Below are 21,532 nucleotides of genomic sequence, written 5' to 3' on the forward strand. Positions count from 1 at the left end.
AGTTGGATAACTAGATAAATTGCTTGACCTTTGTAATTCAGCTCCTCATCTGAAAATCTGGGAGACCAAGGCCTGCCTCTTCAAAGCAGTGAGAATTAAATACTTAGAACTGAGCATACATCAAGGTCCAGGGATGCCGGCCCCTGGGGTTGCCTGCAGGAGGAGGGTAGGAGCCCATAGGTTTCATGTGGAGAAGCCCAGGGTCCCTTGAACCAAAAGGGTGGGAGAGGACCCTGGAAGCTGCTGGTGAGGCATCGAATGCCAAGGTTGTGACGTTTACACAGCAGGAGGGAACTGGGCAACCTGCTGGTTTGAATTAGGCCCCACCCTCCAGCAGCTGCAGCCTATTAGTGTGGTGCTCGGTGGGGGCAGAACACAGGAGCAACACCCCCAGCTCCACACCCAGAGCTCTATGCTCGTGACCCTGCAGGGCCCTGGTCAGGCCCTAGTGGGCAGCTGGAGCTGCCCTGTCATCCCATGGGCTTGATGCCGTGTTGTCCCTCTGTTCTCTGGCACAGCCCACTGCTGTCCTGTCTCAGCTGCAGCAGCTACATGGCCTCGTGCCCCCTAGGGAGGCCGAGCCCTGCACATGAAGGCACCCCCACCCCCATGCCCCGTCCACCGCTGGGCTGTTTGTTCTTCCCAGGTTCAGTGGGGCGGGGAGGGCGGGTAGTCCGGAGTCCCCAAGCAAGCCTGGGAACTGCCCTAGCACAGTTTGGGTCTCTTTCTCCTCCTTGCCATGGGAGAGAACGGGGCTAGATGCTTAAGGAAGCGAGAACACCCTCGAGCTGGCCCCTCAAGGCAGGGGCATGGCTTTGCTGACCTTGCCAGCACCCAGCCCCAACTGTCCCAAGGATCACCCAGCTCTGCACCTATCTCCACAAACTCCTGGATTATTACTCCCTGGGGCCTGGGATTCTCCTCCCTGATAACCCAGTCCTACCCCACCCCTCCAGAAAGCCTGCCTTGACCGAGCCTGAAGTGAAGCTCCCAGGGCAGGGCCCTCTCCAAAGGCAAGAGCCATTTTGCCATCCCTGTCAGGCCATTCCCGCCGACAAGAACCTGGGCTTTACCGCATCAAACCGCCTCTAGTTCCCTGCAGATGCTGCCCTGTCTCCTCTCCTGGCCTTTACAGGGGCCGTTCTCTCCGCCGGGCATACCCCTCTGCTCTCCCTCTGCTCTAGTTAATGTTCACTTCCAGGCTTCAGCTCTGGGCGGCCCCGTCTGAGCCCACCATACTGGGCTCATGTACCCAAGTGCCAGTGGCCTCTCCCAGAGCCGGCTCTGCCCTGGGGCTCCCCTAGTAGATGGACTATAGACCCCAGTATTCCCTCTCTTCCCATCTAACCCCAGCCCCTCCTTGGTTTGACTGCAGCAGCCAAGGCCAATCCCGAGGAGGCCAGCAGCCCTACCTTGGTTACTTAACGCTGGCCACACCCCCTCGCCAAGCCTTAGCTGGAAGCGGGCCCAGAAGTGTCCCGTGCAGTCCTCTCTGCCAGGCTCCTCCTAGCCCGCCGGGAAGGCCACTGTCTCCCAACTTCCCCTCTCCCCAGCTCCTGACACTGGTGCCTGGCTGCATGATTTGTCCTGCTCTGGGCCTCACTGTCCTCATCCAACGATCCTTCCCTTGCCACTTCCCAGGTCAGTGCCAGGACCCCCTGGGTCCGATGAAGTGGGCTGGAAGGGAGGAAGGGACAGAAAGCAGCCCTGAGGTGACCAGCTGGTCAGGCATGCTGGCCACTCTGGCCTGGCCCCAGCCTGAGGCCTCTGGGAGCTGAACCAGCTGTCTGCGCACTTACCAGGGCCACAGAAGTGTAGGATGTCTGCAGCAGCCGCCTCCGGGGGCACGTCCCCGGCTGTGCCCCCACCTCTCCTCCCATGCCTTTATCTACCAGGGTCTGTCTATCTACCCCACGCGCCATCTAGCTATGTGTATCCCTCCCCTTCCCCTTGGCATTCTTCTGGTCACCCCCATCTTCTTTGCCCCTGAGATGTCTTCTCCCTGGCCTCTGGCTCAGGAGGCCCTTGCCATCTTACAGGACAGTCCATCAGATTTTATGGTGCTGCCTGCCTGGGATCTTCACCTCTGCTCCATTTCCTCCCCCTGACGCCCAGAACCAAGTCACTCTGAGCAGGCTGCAGAGTCCCTGCCCACTCATGAGGAAGATTGCATACCCGGGGGCTACTGCTCCAGCTGGGCAGGGGCTGCTGTGTAAGCACAGGGCACGTGTGTGTGGAGGGCCACGGGTGCTGCCAAGATAAGGGCCCTATCAGGGTGACCAAAAGTGGGGCAGCAGCCAGCCTGGGGTGGGGTGGGGGCCCAGAGGGGCATCTGAATGATGGCATGGGCGGCACGAGAGGCCCACAGAGGCCCCCTCTCCACAGTGGTCCAGCCCCCACCTGGGCCCTGCCAGGCCAGCGCCCCGTGGTCCCCACCCTGCTGCCTGCCTGCTCAGCCTGGCAGCGTTCCTTTGCAGCCTCCTGCCAGCACAGCGAGCCCCCTGCCCCCACTGGTGTCCATGCCAGAGCAGCATTCCGCAGGCCTGGCTGCATCTCCCCAGCAGAGTCTGAGCCGGGAGGCTACTCAGCAGTGGTCAGGTCACACGGCTCAGGGGCACAGCGGGGCCTGGGCCTCTGGCCCCCCCTCCTTTCATCTTGCCTATTCCCTGCCAGGGTCCCGGGCCGGCCACCTTAAAGGCCTGGTCACTGCGGCCGTGGTCCGGTCCCGCATCTCCTGCCCCGTGTGGGCGTGGGCGGCCGGAGGAGGCCACCAGGTAGGGATGGGTCCAGCGGCACAGGGAGCCCCGGGCTGTCGGGCATGGGGCGGGGCGCGGAGGGGGCGCCAGCCGGAGGTCCCAGACTCACCCTCAGGTCAGAGCAGCCCGGGCCAGAGGGTGGGGGGCGCTGAGCGAGGCTGGGGTACGAGGGTTCGGTCTCGGCGTGGGCTGGCTCAGGGCAGCAGGTGGAGGCCTTTCCGCCGCCGGTGGGGGAGTGGGCGCGCCCAGCTCCGACCTCGGGCCGCCTCCTACTCCGACCCCGCCTCTGTGGCGCAGCTGGAAGGCACCGCGATTAGACTGTGGGACGGACTTCCCCGCACACCGGGGCTCCGCGCAGGCCAGAGGGGCCGGGCCCACCGCTGGGATGGGAGCAGGGGCGCCCGGCCGGGGGGCCCCGCGGCCCGCGGCCGAGCAGGCTGCGCAGGGGCCGCGCACACCACGCGTGTCCGCGCCCCCCGCCGGCGCGCAGGGCGGCCTGGCCCTTTAAGCGTCCAGACGGCGGCCCCAGCTGACGCGCGGGCTCCAATCGGCGCCCCGCGCCCCCCGCCCGCCGCGCCCGAGGCTCTGGGGCCGCAGCTGCTCGGCGGCTGGACTCGCCGCGGCCCTGCGCCTCCGCCCGCCCGGCCGCGCCCCCGGGGGCCATGGTCGCGGGGCCCTGCGCGGGGGCGGCCCCCAGCGCGGCGCTTCATGGAGCGGCCCCGGCCCGGCCGCCGGGGGCAGCGCGATCCCGCGGGGCCCTGTGAGCCCCCAGCGCCACGGCACCATGGTACGCAAGGCCCTGCCTGTCCCGCCGCTTATCCGCCCACCTGCCCGTGTGCCCTCCGAGCGCGCGGCCCGCCGGCTCGGGGCGGAGGAGCTGGAGGACCTCCTCCCTGCCGGGGCTCCCCGGCCCCTTCTCGCGGGTCCCCGCGGCCGGGAACGCGGCGCTGTGGCGCGGCCCTCGGCGGGGAGGGGGTTAAATTCCTGGGGTGGGGGCCCGGGCGCGGGAGGCTGGAGTCCTGCTAGGCACCCGCGGAGGGGGGCGCCTCTCCGAGCCTGGGACGGCGCCGCCCTCGGGCTGGGTGATGGGGGGGAGGGGGAGGTCGGATTCCCGCCTGGGCCTTGGGCCACGTGGGCGCCGGAGCCGCCCTGCCTGGGGATTTGGGGCGACGGGGCCAAGCGGGGTGTGTTGGGGCGGGACGCCCGCAGCTCCGGTCCAAACTACTGTGTGACCTTGGGCCAGTCCTCTGCCCTCTCTGGGCCTGTGTCCTGGGAAAGGAATGGGGCCATGAGCGCAGAAGAGGCTGGCACAGACACCCCCTCTCCAAGAGGAGGAGCCTGGAAGTCATGAACCTGTGCCCCCTTGCTCCCCTTGCTCCCCCTTGCTCCCCCTTGCTCCCCCTTGCTCCGGTGGGCCCCACCCCCGGCTGCCCGGCAGTGAGGATTGGCGTGGGTGTTTGGGGGGTGGTGCAGATCGTGCCCAGGTTTCAGCCCAGGGCCTCCAGGGAGGTACCTGGCAGTCTAGGGAGCCCGTGGCTTCATGGCACGGAGACAGGGTGCCCCTGGGATGCAGAAGGCTCTGGCCCTGGTGAGCAATCTCAGCAGGTGTCCCTGGCACCTGACCTCCCACTCCCCCAAGCCCCACCCCGCAGTGTCGCTGGCAGGTAGAGTTTGAGGGCTTGAGGCTCCCGCCAACAGGGTGCCTGACCACTGGCCTGATGGTGCATCTTAGACAGGCTGACCTGGCTTGGACTTGAGGGTGGGGTGTGTGGCTGCAGCTGGCCAGGCCCATAGGGCGGGATATGTGCACTTCCAGGACCTGGCACATCTGGCTGGGCAGGGAGGCAGGCAGGCACAGCTGGTGGGTTTTGCATGGGAGGTGCCAGGTAGGGGGAGGGGGTGGCTGAGCCCCGCTGGAGTATGGACTCTGGCAGCAGGGCTGTGCCCTGTCAAGGAAGCCCCGCCAGGGTGCCTGAGAGTCTGAGAGTCTGAGGCCCCTCCAGGGGGCAGGGTGGTGCTGGCTTGGGGCTTACTGCCCTGGGAATGGAGTCTTTGGGGGCACCAGTATCTTCCAGGCTAACCCCTATCCCTCCTTCCCTGCTGGGGCCAGAGGGACCAGATCTGCACACAGGAAGGTCAGGCACTCCCCTTTCTTTCCAAAGCCAGGTAGGCACTGGAGGGTACTGGGGCCCTGGGACCCAGGATGAGCTCCCCTCAACGGGCTTGGCTTTAAGAAGCCCTTATCTAAAGCCATTTCTGCCACTGTCTGGCCCCCCAGTGGCCCTTAGAGGCCCTGCCTGTCACAACCTAAGTTGCATCCTGAGCCCTCCCTGACCCGCAGGTGACAGTAGCTCAGGGGAGGAGGTTGCAGGTTGCTTGAGGTAGTGGTGGGGTCCCAGGGAGCCCAGCCGGTCCCCTGAGTCAGAGGTTCCCCAGATGCCTCTTCCTGCTTTTTAAGTAACTGAAAGCCAAGAAATCCATCCCTATGGCGTGGTGTCTAGTCCAGTCCAGCAGGGAAAGGGTGGCCTTAGCAGAGCTGGAAGGCCAGGGGCTCTGCTTTTGCTCACAGAACCCATTCTGAGCCTCGGTTTCCCCATCTGGGCAATAGAGTTTGGTCCCAGAAGATGAATCAGAATGAGTCAGAGGAGGGAGATGGGAGGGACTTGGCACCATATCCTTGTTAGATTGGCCAGGCCTGGACAGGCCAGCAGCCCTGAGACAGAGGGGAAGATGGGTGGCTTCTTGGCTGCGGGGAAGGCAGTGTGGGAGAACTCAAGGAAGATGGTGTCCATGGTCAGGAGGCTGGCCAGGCTGTGAGCTGAGAGAGCATAGGGTGGGTACGCAGGGGTGGGGGTGCGGGGCAGGGCTGATCAGAAAGCAGGTTGCCCCTGTGGCTCCTCCAGGTTCGTCCAGAGGCCCAGGGCCGATTCTCCTTGAGGCAACTGAGAAGGTGAACATAGATAACACCCCCCAGCCCAGTCTGTGCCCACCCACTGCTCCCCCACCAATGGAAGGACTAGCACGGACAGTTGGGTTGGCTATGGATGGAAGGGACTGGGGTTTCATCCCATGGCTTGCAGGGAGGTGCTTGGGAGAGAGAGCTGATGGCATTGTGGCAGTGGGGCTAGGTACCTCTCAAATATAGGAGGCTCTGACCCAGCTAGACAGAGCCTGAGGATGGCCAGAGGCTGGGACCTGTGGGATTGGTCCAGGTGGGCAGGTGGTCGGTAGATATTAAGTGAACACCTGTGGCCCGGGCAAGGCAGTGGGCAGCCTGCCCCCCTGTGGGGTTCACCTTTTGGGAAAGCTGCTATGGAGAAGCCAGTCATGATTAAGCCAGCCCTTATTTCTCGACAAATCACGGGTTCTGGATGTGGCTCAAGGGCCTGATAATCTGACCCACCAGACTTTGAGGGCCTCTCTGAGGCTCCAAAGGCCCCAGGTAGTGTGGCTTCCAAGATGGGGCCACCTCAGAGCCTGTGGGCCTGGACCATACCTGTCCTGGGGTCTGAGGGCCTTCGAGAGAAGAGGGTCTAGGGCAGGCTTTGGGGGCCTCCCGTCTCTAAGCATGGTAGATGGGAAACTCAGCTCTGTCCTTCTACCCCCACAGAACCCCCGTATGAGGGGGAATTGCCAGCAGCCAGGCCTGAGGCCGTGAGCAGCAGCCTGGCCCAGTAGGAAGGGGCAGGCTAGATCCCATCAGCCTCTTCCAGCAGGGCAGTGGGACCAAGGCCTGGGCCTAGATTTCTTCACAAGAATTTCTACCCCTGCAAAGCCTTGGGCCCAGGCCTTGAGGCCCCCACTGCTGGTGAGGTGAGGGGTTTCCTAAGTACTACCCCTAGGGGTACAGTAGCAGCCAGAGGCCAAGCAGAAGCTGGTGAGCCTGACTTTCATGCTTGAGGGACCTGAGGTTGGGCAGGGTGGCTTCATTTGTATGTGCGAGGGAGTATGAGGCAGAGAACCCGTGGAGCATAGGACGTGCTGAAGGAATGCTCGGGTCTGGGGGAACCGACCACCTCGCCCCAGTTTGCCTGGATTGGCCCTGGTTTTAGCACAGAAAGCCCCACATCCCAGGAAACCCGTAGGTCCCAGGCACTCCTGGATGTCGGTGACCCTAGTCCCCGTTCCTTCCTCTTTCCTTTCTCCCCCTTCCTTGCGCAGGATGACCTGTTTCACGGGGAAGAGCTGCAGGCCCAGGAAGGTTAGCCCTCACCCAGGAGCCGACGGTCGCGATTGGAGTCTGAGCTCTAAGGGGCGGCTGGCTCGGGCTGGAGTCCTGGTTCCCCTGCGTCCTTGCCGGAGCTTCGGCTCCTTTATAGAACGTGGAGCCAGGAGTGATGGGCAGGCTGCCTCCCGGAGGGTGGGCGCTGCCCAGGTCACTGGCCTTGACCTGACCTGTGCCCTCTGCCCCGCAGTTGCTGGTTGAGAAGACGACAGACTCACCGGCGGCCGAGTTCTCGCTGGTGGAGGACGTGGCGCTGCACTTCGCCTGCTTGATGGGCCGCCTGAACGAGCAGCGCCTCTTCCAGCCTGACCTCTGCGACGTGGACCTGGTGCTGGTGCCCCAGCGCAGCGTCTTCCCTGCACACAAGGGCGTGCTGGCCGCCTACAGCCAGTTCTTCCACTCGCTCTTCACCCAGAACAAGCAGCTGCAGCGCGTGGAGCTGTCCCTGGAGGCGCTGGCACCCGGCGGCCTGCAGCAGATCCTCAACTTCATCTACACCTCCAAGCTGCTGGTCAACGCGGCCAACGTCCACGAGGTGCTCAGTGCCGCCTCGCTGCTGCAGATGGCTGACATCGCCGCGTCCTGCCAGGAGCTGCTGGACGCCCGCTCCCTAGGCCCCCCGGGCCCCAGCGCTGTGGCCCTGGCCCAGCCGGCCACCGGCTGCACCCCGGCCGCACCACCCTACTACTGCGACATCAAGCAGGAGGCGGACGCCCCAGGCCTGCCTAAGATCTATGCCCGGGAGGGCCCTGACCCCTACTCTGTGCGTGTCGAGGACGGGGCAGGGACCGCGGGTGGCACAGTGCCTGCTGCCATCGGGCCGGCTCAGCCCTTCTTCAAGGAGGAGAAGGAGGGTGGCGTGGAGGAGGCCGGCGGGCCGGCGGGCAGCCTGTGCAAGCTGGAGGGTGGGGAGGGGCTGGAGGAGGAGCTAGGGGGCGCTGGTACCTACAGCCACCGGGAGCAGTCCCAGATCATCGTGGAGGTGAACCTCAACAACCAGACTCTGCACGTGTCCACGGGGCCCGAGGGGAAGCCGGGCACCACCACGGGCCCGGCCACCATGGTGCTGGGCCGGGAAGACGGGCTGCAGAGACACTCGGAGGACGAGGAGGAGGAAGAAGAGGAGGACGAGGAGGAAGAGGAGGACGAGGAGGAGGAGGAGGGTGGTGGCAGTGGAGGGGAGGAGGAGGAGGAGGAAGAGGAGGAGGAGGGTGGCAGTCAGGGAGAGGAGGAAGACGAGGAGGAGGAAGCACACAGCGAGCAGGAGGAAGAGGAGGAGGAAGAGGAAGGGCACAGTGAGCAGGATCAAGAGAGCTCGGAGGAGGAGGAGGAGGACGAGGAGGGGGAGGCAGCGAGCAGGCAGGGGCCGGCGGGGCGGCGGGGCGGCAGGGCAGAGCCCCCTGCCCACAGTCGTATGGCCACGCGGTCTCGAGAGAACGCCAGACGCCGAGGCCCCCCTGAGCCCGAGGAGGCCAGGCCTCGGGGCGGGAAGAGGCCCAAGCCGGCTCCGGGAGGAGCCTCTGCGCCAGCCCGCGCGGGGCCACAGGCCGCTGACGGGCTGGGGGCCAAGGTGAAGCTGGAAGAGAAGCAGCACCACCCGTGCCAGAAGTGCCCTCGTGTCTTCAACAACCGCTGGTACCTGGAGAAGCACATGAACGTGACCCACAGCCGCATGCAGATCTGTGACCAGTGCGGCAAGCGCTTCCTGCTGGAGAGCGAGCTGCTGCTGCACCGGCAGACAGACTGCGAGCGCAACATCCAGGTGGGTGGGCCTCGGGGGCTCCTTGGGGTAGGCCGCCCAGGCCACGCACCCAGTGTCTTGCGCCTGCATCACCCACACAGGCTAGGGAGGCCAGGCTTACCTGGGCCCTTTGGGCCAACCCGGGCCCAGGGTGATGAGAGCCCAGGGGATAAGTCAGGGAGGGCTTCCTGCAGGAGGCAGGTAGACCTCGGCTTTGGCACATGGAGACACTTACAGATCGGACAGGAACAAACAGTACCCTTGGCCAGAGGGGCCAAGGAGAGGATGAGAAGAGGGAGTTGTCTGTGTACTGGTGGCTGGTGGGTAGCCAGTTCTGAGGAGGGGGGAGCCCGTGTTTTTTAGGAAATCCTAGAGCTGCTGAAAGCCAGCGGGGCCATCATGTATAGTTTCACGGATCGTGCACTGCACAAAAGCACAGACGAGGTAAGGTAGGGTTTGCCCAGAGGGGGCGCCATTTCCACTTTGCTACAAAGTCTGGATACAGCAAGGGGTGGCCAAGCAGGAGGAAGCCCCTGCTGTCAGCTCTTTGGAGATGCCAGCTGGCCTGAGCCTGGGAAGAGGGATTGGATGAGAAATTTGGGAAGAGCAGGGGCTGCCGAGGCCAAGCAGGGGAGCTGGGCTGCCTGCCAGGCCTTGGGTCAGCCGGAGTGTGTGCCAGCCTGGCCTCTCAGGGTTTGGGTAGCACAGGGCCCGCCAGGCTGCTTTGTATCTCTTCTGGCCGGGAGGAAGTTGTAGGAGCAGCAGGTAGGCGGGTACTAATTGCCTGAGCTAATTGCTAATTCCTGTGCCCTGTGGAGAAAGTGTTACCTGGGGGTTACCTGGTCTCCTGCCCCACCCTCCTGCACCTGTTCCCACTTGCCTGCCCGCTGGGTTGCCCTTTGCCTCTCCACCTGCACACACCTGAGTCTTCCTCCTGAGGGAGAAAGATGCGTGTGCTTCTTCTGACCTGGACACCCTGACCCATTTCTGCTCATGCCCTGACCTACTCCAGCCCTCTAGAAGTGTGTCCTTCAGGAATCAGTAGGACAAGAGCAGGAGGGGAGCGCAGCCCCCAGGGTTCCCACCACCTTCCATTTCCTCACGGGACATGAGACCTCCTGCAGTTCCCGCCATCCCCAAAGCTGGCCCTCTGGCACCTCTCTCCTTGGGTCCCAGTAGGGGGGAGGCAGCAGAGATGGTGCCCCACTCTGGTGGGCCTGTTATCTTAGGAGGGCTTCTCCACGTACAGCGTGTGTGGCCTCCTCACATGTCATGGCCCTTCAGCCAGTTATGTGTCTCCCCTCTATAGACAGGTACCTTGTTGAGATGAGCACAGAGTAGTAGGGCTTCCTGGTATAGGTGTCCCCTGACCCAAGCTAAGGTCAAGGATGGTGGGGGGGGGGCCCAGGCTGCAGCCCCGGATAGGTGGGCATGTTTCCAGGGAGTTACCCAGAACGTTTCCCAACTCCCAGAACGTCAGATTTGGCAGGTCACTGGACATTGAGGGCTCTTCCTCCAGCACAATTCAGGTGGAGAAACTGAGGTCCAGAGAGGGGGCAGATTGTTCCAGGTCATATGGTCCGGACTCAGGACCCGGGACCTGTCATCCTCTCACCCTGCAGTGTGTGACATGCGGCAAAGCTTTTAAGAAGCTCTGGTCCCTCCATGAGCACAACAAGATCGTGCATGGCTATGCTGAGAAGAAGTTCTCATGTGAGATCTGTGAGAAGAAGTTCTACACCATGGCCCATGTGCGCAAGCACATGGTTGGTGAGTCTGGGCCGGGAGAGGATGGGGCCTGAGGTCAGAGCTGGGCCAGCTGTTGCTTGTGCTGGGAAGGACTTCCATCCCAGGGTATTGGGAAGGTGTGAGAAGGCCCCTCTCAATTGGGAAGCCTGGGGAGGCTGGTTGTAGTGGCAGGTGTGACCTGGATAGACTCAGAGGTCGGGGCTACTGTGTACAGTTGGACAAGTTGCACATTGCACGAGGGCTCCTGGACAAGATGGCAGATGGGGACCAGAATCCAGCTGGCACACTGCTAACCAGACTGTGCATCTCAGTATGGGGTTGTGGCCACCAGGGAAAGGTGTACCTTTTCCTCCATTACGCAAAGTGCCATGTGGGCTGACACAGGCCCTGTCTCAGTTTAAGGACAGCTGTGCATCTAAATTTTTCTCACCTTCCAGCCTTTTTCCTTTAAAGATTTTACTTATTTATTCATAGAGACACAGAGAGAGAATGAGGGGCAGAGACACAGGCAGAGGGAGAAGCAGGCTCCATCCAGAGAGCCCGATGTGGGACTCGATCTAGGGTCTCCAGGATCACGCCCTGGGCTGCAGGCGGCGCTAAACCGCTGCGCCACCGGGGCTGCCCTCACCTTCCAGCCTTTACAGGGCTTCAGGCTTCTCTGAATCAAACACGGTAATGAGGAAGGCCCCGCAAATGTATGCTGGGCTACTCCTCTGCCTTGGGCATGGCTGTCCCTCCCCTCTCGGAGAGCCTGACAGGGAGCCTGGGGTTCAGGTGGCCCTCCTTTCTTTGCCTGCTTGGGGCTCAAGGGCCCCAAGGGAGGCAAAGAAAGGGAGGTGTGGCTCCTGGCCAGGCCTAACCCCCTTGCTGCAGCCACCTGGGAGCAGGGACCCCTGGATGGAGGTCCCAGCTGGGAGCATGTTGAGTAGCCCAGGACTAGTGGTCTTCCTGGGCTTGGGTTCCCCAGCTCCGAGCTGTAAGGGGATGACCTCTCTGGCTCCAGTTGCTTCCTCCCAGATCTTCCTTGAAGAGTTTGTTAGTCCTCACCTGTCCGTGGTTTTGAGGGGAGCACAGTTAACTCCCTCTGGACTGTTCAGTGTCATCCCATGAAAAGCCCACCTTTGAGACCTAAGACTACTCCTAGCCTCTCTGTAGAAGGGTGCACTGGGGCACGCAGAGGCTGTGCAGGGAGTCAGCGGTGGGGCCAGGGTTTGAGCTGAAGTCAATCCTGCTTGAGGTCCTTTGCTCTCTCCCGGAAGCTTTGGGAGTGAGGCAGCCTTTGCCAGAGGCTGAAGAACACGAGGGCCTCCATGCTAGTCTGACCAGACTTGAGAGCAGATGGACAGACCTAGCCCAGAGAGAAGGGGCTTGGCCTGCAAGTCAGCCCCAGGTCCCAGCCTGAGGCCCTGAGGCAGACCCTGGAATAGGGGGGCATCCCAGGAGGCCCCGTATGGGAGGCAGCCAGGCAGGGACCCCCGAGAGGAGCCATGGGGGTTACCCTGAGACAAAACGGCCTGCCCTGCAGCCCACACCAAGGACATGCCCTTCACCTGTGAGACCTGTGGGAAGTCCTTCAAACGAAGCATGTCTCTCAAAGTGCACTCGCTGCAGCACTCTGGGGAGAAACCCTTCAGATGCGAGGTGAGTCCCTTTCTGCCCCTGCCCCAGGGGCCACCCCGGATGGGCAGGGATCAGTTGCAGCAGCTGCTTAAAAGCCAGGGAGCTGGGGGCAGTGGAGTCTGCCCACCGCCCCACCCGCCCGGCACACTGAGGGTGAGCGGGCTCCTTGGGCCGAAACCACGCCTGGGACGGGCCTTCTGGGGAGGTGGACAGAGGAACCTCAGGCAGAGCAGAGACGGCTGCGGGCGCGGATGAGGAGGGCCTCCCCACAAGGAGGAAGGATTTGGGGGGGCCCTCGGCGCTAGGCCTGAGGACTCCATTCTGTGGCTTCTTCCCACTCCCGGACTTCACCCTCTCCTGGGCCCTGCCTGCCAGCGGCCCCCCAGGCCCGGCCCCAGGGTGTCCTCCCCGCACCCCGCCCGCCCTGCCTCACCTCCGCCCCACCCCCAGAACTGCAACGAGCGCTTCCAGTACAAGTACCAGCTGCGGTCGCACATGAGCATCCACATCGGCCACAAGCAGTTCATGTGCCAGTGGTGCGGCAAGGACTTCAACATGAAGCAGTACTTCGACGAGCACATGAAGACGCACACAGGTACGCCCCCCGGGGCCCCCCTCGGCCCCGCCCCGCTGCCTTCTGGACTGCCGGGCCGGGAACGGGGCGCCTGCACAGCTGGGGCGCCCACCCCTCGGTGACTCCCCGCTTTGCCGGCGCCTAGGCGAGAAGCCGTACATCTGCGAGATCTGCGGCAAGAGCTTCACCAGCCGACCCAACATGAAGCGGCACCGGCGCACGCACACCGGCGAGAAGCCCTACCCCTGCGACGTGTGCGGCCAGCGCTTCCGCTTCTCCAACATGCTCAAGGCGCACAAGGAGAAGTGCTTCCGCGTCAGCCACCCGCTGGCCGCCGACGGCCCCCCTTCTTCGGGCCCGGGCCTGCCCCCCGCCCAGCCCGCCGCAGCGCACGCCCTGCCCCTGCTCCCGGGGCTGCCCCAGACCCTGCCGCCCGCGCCCCACCTGCCGCCCCCCCCGCCCCTCTTCTCCACCACTGCCACTTCGGGCGGCAGGATGAGCGCCAACAACTGACTGCCCACCTGCGCGTGCCAGGTGGGGTGGGTGGCCCGGAGCCCGGGGCCGCCTCGGGGGGACCCCCTCCTGCCCTCCCCTCCTTCCCGTGGGACGGCGGACACCGGCCGGGCCCCGCGGCCGCCACCTCTGGACGCGGCTGGACGCGGGCCGCCTGAGCCCCTGACCCTGTGGGCGTGCGGGCTGGTGGCCCAGTGCAGGTGGAGGACACCTCACTCCCAAGTGCCCCCCTTTGCAGTGACTCCTTGAAGCCTTTATTTTATTTTATTTTATTATTATTTTTTTTGGAAGCGAAGGAAAAAGAAAAGAGAGGAAACTATTTGCAGCACCCCCTCCAGGTGAGGCGGGTACTGGAGGCAGCAGGTACAGCAGGAAGGGAGGCGCTGGGGAGCAGGTGTGACCGGTCACTCTGCTGAGGCCTGAGCCCTAGGGGGTTGGCCAGGCAGGCTTCGGTCAGTTTCAGTGGCTCATCTCTGCCTCCCCCGTGCCCCCCCAACTTGCCTCCTCATCCTGGAGGGCTTGGGGGAAAGTTGGGGTGCCAGCCTCCCGGGAAGAAGCCGTGGATCTGAGGGCTGTGGACACCGGGGCAGGGGCTTGAGTGTGGACTCCCATGAGCATGTGGTGGAGGGAGTAGGGTGAAGTGTGAAGGCTGCAGACCCAGCTTTGCACCGTGTGCGGTGGGGGAGACAGGGGCTGGACCCCAGGCATTTGCTCACCCACCCACCACCCTGTCAGCAAGCACGGGGATCCCTGAGCTGTACCAGGCTGCACCGAGGTCCCCAAGTCCAGGAGAGGACATCCCCAGAAGCCGCTGGGCCTCAGGGGGCTGGGAGCTAGGCCCTGGGTGGGCAGACGGGCTGGCTCCCGCAGCACCAGATCCCAAGGGCTGCAGTCCAAGAGTCCCTGCAAATGGGAGAACCCCAAGGGCAGGTCCTGAGAAGGAGGCGCTGTTTGAAGGTTTCAAGGTGCTATCAGTGGGGCAGGGGGCGGGGCTGCTGTTCACAGAGCCCCCGGGTCCTCACCAGCTGCCCTGGTCGTCTCTCCGCACCAGAGGAGATGTGTGTGTGTCTGTACCCATCCCTGCTCAGAAGGCAGAGGCCTCCTCCTCTTCCTGGGCCTGGCCACAACCCACTCCAGGCTGGTGTCCAGCACCCCTGTCCTTCCTGGGCCTCTACACTGTGGCTGGGTACCTGTAGCACTGTCAGTGAGGAGCCCACACATTCAGGCCCCCAGGGTAGGGGGGGATTCTGGGGGAGCCCCAGCTTGTGCCCCACGCTTGCCCCCATGAGGCTGGCACTAATAGGACACCCCTTTTTTGTTGTCATTTAACGTCTTTATTTCCTGCCTTTAAAAAGGGGAGGAAGGTTCCATAAGCTACGTGTTTCCTAGTTAAGCTCTTTCCTTTTGTGTTTATACAGTTTTGTTTGTTATACTCTGCACCTTAAACCCCCATGACTACCCCCACACCACCACCTTCCCAAGCATGGCTGGAGTGGGAACAGGCCTAAGCCCAAGGGAGGGGACAGCAGCAGGGGGCAGGGGGGGACGGTGGGGGACTGGGCCCCCTCAGCTCAAGGGCTGAGGGGGTTGGAACCCCTCTGACCTCCTTGTGAGGCCCGTGGCGCTGGCTGGGGGCTGGGGACATTTTAATCATCAATAAACGAAGCACTTTATTCTGTACAGATGTGGGCAGGTCCGAGAAGCCCAAGTGATTTGAGGATTTATAATCCAAGCTACACAGCCCTGACTGTTCTCTGGGCACAGAGGGGGCGGTGCCCTGGCCTAGTTGTGTTTGGGGCTACAGCATTGTAGGGCTAGGGCGGTGAGCCAAAGCCTACAGACGTACCCTCAGAACGGTCCTGCCGTCCTCTGGAGAGAGAAGGTGGGCCCTTCACTCAGAGGGGAAGGCTTCCTGTCTGGCCTGGCCGCAGTTCTGCAGCTCCCCGACTCCGATGCTGAGGCTTCCAGGCTCCTGCTTTACCGTAGCTCCCTCTCCCCCTCTCCCCTTGATCTCTGGGCTTCCATGACGTCCTCAGGGTCCCCTCCCCCCCACTCTCTTTCCTCCTCTTCCTTGCTACTTCTAGCCTCTGGTCCCAGTGCCTGGCAGCTCTTCAGAGCTGGCTCACATTTGCCCCCCCCAAAAGTTGATCTCCCCCAGTGCGCTGTAGGTCGGGATCCCCATGGGTTCCCCAACCCCTGTCACTGACACCAGGGTCTCCCATAGGGACCAGTGGCCTTGTCACCAGCTAGCCCCATTGCAGCCTTACTGAGTGAGCCTGGGCGGCCCTGGCCAGGCCAGGTGCCTGTGAGGCCACACTTTAATAAGCAGAGGCTGGAGATGAGTATTGGGGCGGGGTATCAAAACTCTGTCCCAGGACTTGGGTTCCCTGTTCGAATACACCTCTCCTCTGAGCACACGGGTCTGGACGGTGGGCTGGGCTCTGGTCAAAAGGGTCATTGTAGCTGTGTGTGGGCACAGCCAAACCCTCTCCTGGGAGGCACCTGTCCCACCTGTCCCACCTGTCCTTGGGAGGCAGGAGCCCTGGTCCCTGGTGCTAAATGCTCTCTTCCCCTTGGGCCAGTGTGGGCAGGAGCTCCTTTCCAGCCAGATCACAAGGGTCTGAAGCAATAATGGAACCTCAGCAGTGCCAGTATGGGTCGGGGTTCTTGTTTTACCAGCTTTTACATTTCCTTTTGTTTCTAAAACAAATGAACAAGCACCTAGATATTGGATGAAGGGGACTGGGGTGTCTGTCACCCACTTCCCAGGGCTGGTGGCAGGGAACTGGGGTCAGGATCATCATGTCCCACTGCAGAGGGGCTGGGGGGCCAGGGTTCAGTCCAGATGAACTTCTCAGCCCGTTTGGCCAGAACTCGGGTCTGAAACCTGGGCCTGCCCCCTCATCAGCTCCCCCGGGCGCCCTGATCCTGGGCCAGCTGGGGATGAGCAGAGAGATGAGGTGGGGCCACGGGCCGGGCCAGAGCCTTGGCCTCTGACCTTGGCGTGTGCTGCCACAGCTCCCCTCCCTGGGGGCTCAGCGGTGGCGGAATGGCTGTGCCAGACGTGTGGACCTTTGATGTCTGGGCCCCAAGTGCATGAGGGGGGGACGATAGCAGGAGGGTGAGGACATGAGTGAAGGGGAATAAAATCCGTACAACTGTCCCTTGGCCCAGCCTCTTCTTTACATGTTGCCTGCCCCGCCTGCTGGCTGGAAAGACCTGGACCGGAGCGAGGGAGCCGAGCAGCTCAGCGGCAGGCTGCATGGGTCCCTGTGCCCCGGAGCCGCTCCAGACCCCGTCTCCCACTTAGGGCGGGCTGGGCTTGAGGAACACGCGGAGGCAGGAACTGAGGCAGGAGCAGAGATGTTTGGTCCTGAGCTGGATGCAGAAGGGAATTGAAAGAGGAGAGGTCCTGGGGTGCTGATGCTGAGATCCCCAGAGGCAGCGCCCACAGGAGGCCAGGGCCCCGACAGGATGGTTTTCCACGAGCACCGGGCGTGCAGCCACGGAAGCCCCAGGGCAGCAGGGGCCACTCCCACTCGTGTGCTCAGCGCTTGGCAGGCAAAGGGCGGTTTGAAGGAGCCAGCAGCCACCAGAGATGCTGACGTGGGCGCCAAGAAGACAAAAGCTCGCATGGAAGGCAGCTAGTGCCCTCCAAGGAGGCAGCAGACGGCTTTCCATGGGGACCTCCAATGAATTAATTCATTGCACAGGTAATATATGGAGCCGCGGCTCCGGGCCACATGGTGAACGAAGCCCCTGTGTTTTTGGCACTTTGGCCCAAGATATGTGAGGAGGGGTCTGAGCAGGAGGGCGGGGTGGCTTCATGAGCCAGAGAGGAGGTGCAGGTGCTGTACTCTGCGAGGCCACGCTGACAAGTGGAGGCTGGAGATGGGAGTGGGGGAGCTGGTCCTGTCCCAGGACTAGGGCTTCCTCTTCTTGCACGCACGCCCTCTGAGGGCAGGGGTCCAAACAGCAGGTCCCAGAATTTGGGAGCCTGCACCTTCCCACACAGCCCACCTTCTTGGACGGAAAGGAACAGGCTCACCCAGATCACCCCGAAAACGAGGCTTGCTGATGAGCCCAAGGACTGGGCTGCTCCCCTAGACTCTTGGTGTTCTGCTCTGCGTTTCTGCTCTCCAGCCGTCCTGCTACCCATCTGTTTGCATGATGCCTCTCTGCGCAGCCTCTCCCTTCAGTCCCCAACCCCCCATTCTAATAACGTTCCCAACTTCATACTCCAGCGCTGCTTAGGCACGAGTCACGCTGAGCTGGGAGGAGGAGACCACTGGGTGGTGGCGGCATCTCTGCAGCACTTATTCTCCCTTGGTTTTGCTCTTTGGGACCAAACAGCTCATTAACAACCCATGTCCTGGAGGGTGGGTCCTATATTTATGCCCCAGTTGTAACGGAGGCTGGGAAGGCAAGCATGTCTTCTACTTCAGGCAGGTAGCACTCACCAATGGGGAAAGGCTGTCCAGAGGCCCTGGGTGGCCACAAAAGGTCCCTCTCCCATCTCGAGTCCTGGTTCTGGGACCCGAGCATCCTGAGAGAGACTGTGGCACATGCATTCCTCTGGAGTTTGTACTGCATCCCCTAGGAAGCTCCCGGCCTGGCAAGGTGAAGTCTGGGGGCTTGTTCCCTAACGGATTCTTCCTGGACAGCGCCACCCTTCCATAACATCAGCTGCTCCTGGGCGCTGGGTAAGACCAGTGCATGCTGTGAGTACAGCCCGGTGCCACACAGCACTGTTTTGTGTGGAATCCCTGGGGAAATATCTATTTTTTACAATTAAATTTTTTCTTAGACATAGTTGAAAGAGCCAGATATTTCTGGGAAGCCCTTTTTTAAAAAACAAAACAAAACAAAGTTGCAGTTGCCTGTACTTCTTCTTTTCCCCACTCCCAATAGGCAACCAGTTCCAATTTGATTGGTATTTTTGGTGGTTTACTTTCATGCCTATGAAATCCACCTCCACTCCTACTTCCTGATTGATTCAGTGTTAGGTATCATTCATTGCTTTCTTTCTTCAACACTACACACACACACACACACACACACACACACACACACACACACAGCTTCTCTTCCCCTTTCTTCAAGGATAGTTATATTATTACTTGGGGTTAGATTAACATTCAGTGTATATATTATTATGACTATGTAAACACTGATCTCAATGAAGCCATGTCATAGAATATTATTCCACTTCCTTTCCTGTACAATGTCTTACTTTCGTCTCTTTTTAAAAATGTGGTTACATTGGTGTCTGGGTATTTATCACTTCTGTGCCCCTTAACTCTGCCATAACTGTAACTCTCCTTCTTGTATGTGTGCACACAGCAGGTGTCCTATCAGCTCCCTCTTGGCAGTGTCCCTCCAGAACCCTCACTCAGCTCTGGACTGGTTGGTTTCCCCCCACAGCCACGGTGGGATCACCCATTCTTCTGAGGATCCCCGTTGTCAATTCCTAGGCGGATCTCTCATTTCCCCCAATCCTCTCTCTTCTTCTATCTGGGTAAGCTCCTGCAACTTGGTGAAGCCCATCGTCCAGGAGCTTCCTAAGGTGGGGCTTATGGGCACATGGGAAGCCATGGCCAGACCCGATGTGATCGGTCCCCCCCTAGTAATGCAGGAGGCAGCAGAGCTAGAGACCATCAGAACCTGGCTTTGTTGTCACCCTAGCTCGGGAGCAGTGCAGCAGGATGGCCCTCATGTGCCCAAAAGTGAAGCCATCTCCCGTAAGGACACTTACCGCTTAACAGCATCCCCAGACCTACGTTCCCTATCACACACTCTGCTGAGACTGTGTCCCTTATAGTTTACTGCAGAAAACTAACTAGAAGATTCATGTCTTAGTGAATTACTTTTTTCCCTAACCCTACAATGTAGCTTCTCTTCGGGACCACTTCAGGGCACGAAATCCTGAAGATCTTGACTATTTTTATTCTACCCTCACATGGGATGAGTTTGCCTGGGTTCAGAACTCTAAGTTGGAAATCATTTTCCCTCAGGATTTTTTTTCTTTATTTTTTTTTAAGATTTTATTCACTCATTCATGAGACACAAACACACACACACACACACACACACACACACACACACAGAGGCAGAGACACAGGCAGAGGGAGAAGCAGGCTCCATGCAGGGAGCCCGATGTGGGACTCGGTCCCAGGTCCCCAGGATCATGCCCTGGGCCGAAGGCAGGAGCTAAACGCTGAGCGACTCAGGGATCCCCACCTCAGGATTTTAGATGCCAGTGTTTCTGCTGAGAAGCCCGATCCCGTCTTGACTCCTGAAGCTGTGTGTGGCCTGTTTCCTGCTCTCTAAAGCTTTCAGGGCCTTTGCTTTGCCTCCAGCCTCATGAGCCTTCACAGCGATGTGCTTGGTGTGGGTTTTGTCTCATCTGTTGAGCGGGGTACTCGGTGAGCCCTGTCAGTTTGGGAAACTTTCCTGATTTATGGCTTTCAACCATTTCTTCTCCAAGTTTTTCTCTGTTCTTCAGCTCCTCTTATTTAGATTTTGGGCCTCTGGGCGGCTTCTCTCATTCTCTTACCCAGTCTCCTGGTCTTCGCCTTTTTTGTTCTACTTTCTGAGAGGTTTCCTCAAATTTATTTTCTAACCTTTCTATTGAGTATTACATTTCTGTCATTATACTTTTCAATTTCCAAAAGTTCTACTATGTTTCTCTGGAAGTTCCTTTTTAAATAGCACTTACCCTATATTATGTAAGCGTCTTTCTGATACCATTACTAGCAATGTTTGATTTTTTTCTGCTTCCAACTAATTTTTATCTTTGTTGCTTCTAATTTCCTTCCCTTTCGTTTGTTTCTTATGAGACTTTTTTCTTTAAAGATTTTATTTATTTACTCATGAGAGACACACAGAGAGAGCGAGGCAGAGACACAGGCAGAGGGAGAAGCAGGCTCCATGCAGGGAGCCCGATGCGGTACTCAATCCTGGATCTCCAGGATCACGCCCTGGGCTGAAGGCGGTGCTAAACCGCTGAACCACCTGGGCTGCCTGAGACTTTTTTTTAAATGAGATTTTCCTTAAATGTTGGGTGATCTTTGATCATTTTCTTCATTGGAGTTTTTATTGCGATAATTACAGATTCATATGCAGCTGGTTCAGCGTCTGCCTTCAGCTCAGGGCGTGATCCCAAGGTCCTGGGATCAAGTCCACATCAGGCTCCCCATGGGGAATCTGCTTCTGTCTCTGCCTTTCTCTCTGTGTCTCTCATGAATAAATAAATAAAATCTTTTTTAAAAAAAGAAGACAGAAAACCTCCTGTACATTGTACCTAGTTTCCCCCAGTGATAACATTTTGCAAAACTAGTACAATACCACAACCAGGACATTGACACTCCACTGATCTTAACCAGATTTCCCCAATTTTACTTGTCCTCACTTGTGTGTGTATTTACTTCTATAGAATTTTATCACATGTGTACGTTCACATATCTACCACAACAAAGGAGAAAGAACATTCCATCACTATACACAACCCCCTCCTGTGACCGCCTACTCTGTCCCTCAGCACTGGCAACCAACGATCTGTTCTCCATTTGAAAATTTTTGTCATTTCAAAATGTTATATTAATGTATATGGTATGCAATCTTTTGGGATTGACTTTTTTTCATTCAGCCTAATTGCCTGGAGACTGACGCAACTGACCCAAAAGTGTTGCTGAGTACTATTCCATAGTTCGCGCGTACTACATTTATCCAGTGAAGGAGAACAGGGCTGTTTCTCATTTTTTGCCATTACTAATATGGTTGCTATGAATATTCCCGTATAGATTTTGGATAAACCTAAGTTTTACTTTCTCGGGGATAAATGCCCAAGAGGACAATTGCTGGGTTATGTAAATAGTGGCATGTTTAGTTTTATAAGAGACTGCCAAAGTGTTTTCTATGAGGCTGTACCACTTTGCAGCCCCACTGGCCATGTATGAGGGATATGGTTTCTCTTCTTCTTTACCAGCATTTGGGTGTTGTCACGATTTTTTATTTTAGCTGCTCTGACAGATGTGCGGTGATATTGTGGTTTTAATTTGGATTTCCCTGATGAGTAATATCAGACATCTTTTTCAGGAGATGATTTGCCATCTGCACATCATCTTTGATGAAATATCAGTTCAAGTCTTTTACCTGTTTTCTCATTGGATTGCTTTTTTTTTTTTTTTTTTTTACTGTTGAGTGTTGAGATTTCCTTGTGTGTCTAGATATTGCAAATATTTTCTCTCAGTCTGCAGGGTGTCCTTCCATCCTCTTCACATTAGCTTTTGCAGATCGTAAGTTATGTATTTTGATGAGATCTAATTTATCAAATTCTCCTTTTATAGATCATG

The 21,532-nt window shown here is 59.4% G+C and overlaps 1 protein-coding gene and 1 long non-coding RNA gene across 5 annotated transcripts in view; one reads left to right on the forward strand and one right to left on the reverse strand.

Annotated features, from left to right (window-relative positions):
* Positions 1-3,235, reverse strand: part of LOC112668695 (uncharacterized) — a 23,713-nt gene extending 20,478 nt beyond the window's left edge. The window contains exon 1 of one of the 2 annotated variants that reach the window (XR_007405184.1): positions 2,866-3,235. This is a non-coding gene — a long non-coding RNA (uncharacterized LOC112668695). The remainder of the gene's footprint in view (positions 1-2,865) is intronic. The other variant, XR_003141806.3, reaches the window with a different exon arrangement.
* Positions 1,503-16,341, forward strand: ZBTB47 (zinc finger and BTB domain containing 47). 3 transcript variants are annotated; one of them, XM_049099848.1, is made up of 6 exons: positions 1,503-1,641; positions 7,172-8,743; positions 10,345-10,492; positions 11,997-12,112; positions 12,542-12,686; positions 12,811-16,341. In XM_049099848.1, exons 2-6 carry the CDS (start codon positions 7,253-7,255, stop codon positions 13,176-13,178), a joined length of 2,268 nt encoding a protein of 755 aa, XP_048955805.1. In that variant the 5' UTR covers positions 1,503-1,641; positions 7,172-7,252; the 3' UTR covers positions 13,179-16,341. The 3 variants fall into 3 exon arrangements, with proteins under 3 accessions (XP_048955805.1, XP_048955804.1, XP_025316935.3); XM_049099847.1 differs by lacking the exon at positions 1,503-1,641 and adding an exon at positions 2,569-2,774; XM_025461150.3 differs by lacking the exon at positions 1,503-1,641 and adding an exon at positions 3,387-3,543.
* Positions 16,342-21,532: the final 5,191 nt, after the last annotated feature.

This window comes from Canis lupus, chromosome 23, assembly GCF_003254725.2.
Source record: "Canis lupus dingo isolate Sandy chromosome 23, ASM325472v2, whole genome shotgun sequence".
In the NCBI taxonomy this organism is placed as follows: Eukaryota; Metazoa; Chordata; class Mammalia; order Carnivora; family Canidae; genus Canis; species Canis lupus.

Bases quoted from the DNA above. Each gene is read 5' to 3' on its own strand.
- ZBTB47 (XM_025461150.3), top strand. The intron at 10,493-11,996 runs GTGAGTCTGGGC...CCTGCCCTGCAG, and splicing joins TGTGCGCAAGCACATGGTTG to CCCACACCAAGGACATGCCC. The intron at 12,687-12,810 runs GTACGCCCCCCG...GCCGGCGCCTAG, and splicing joins GCACATGAAGACGCACACAG to GCGAGAAGCCGTACATCTGC.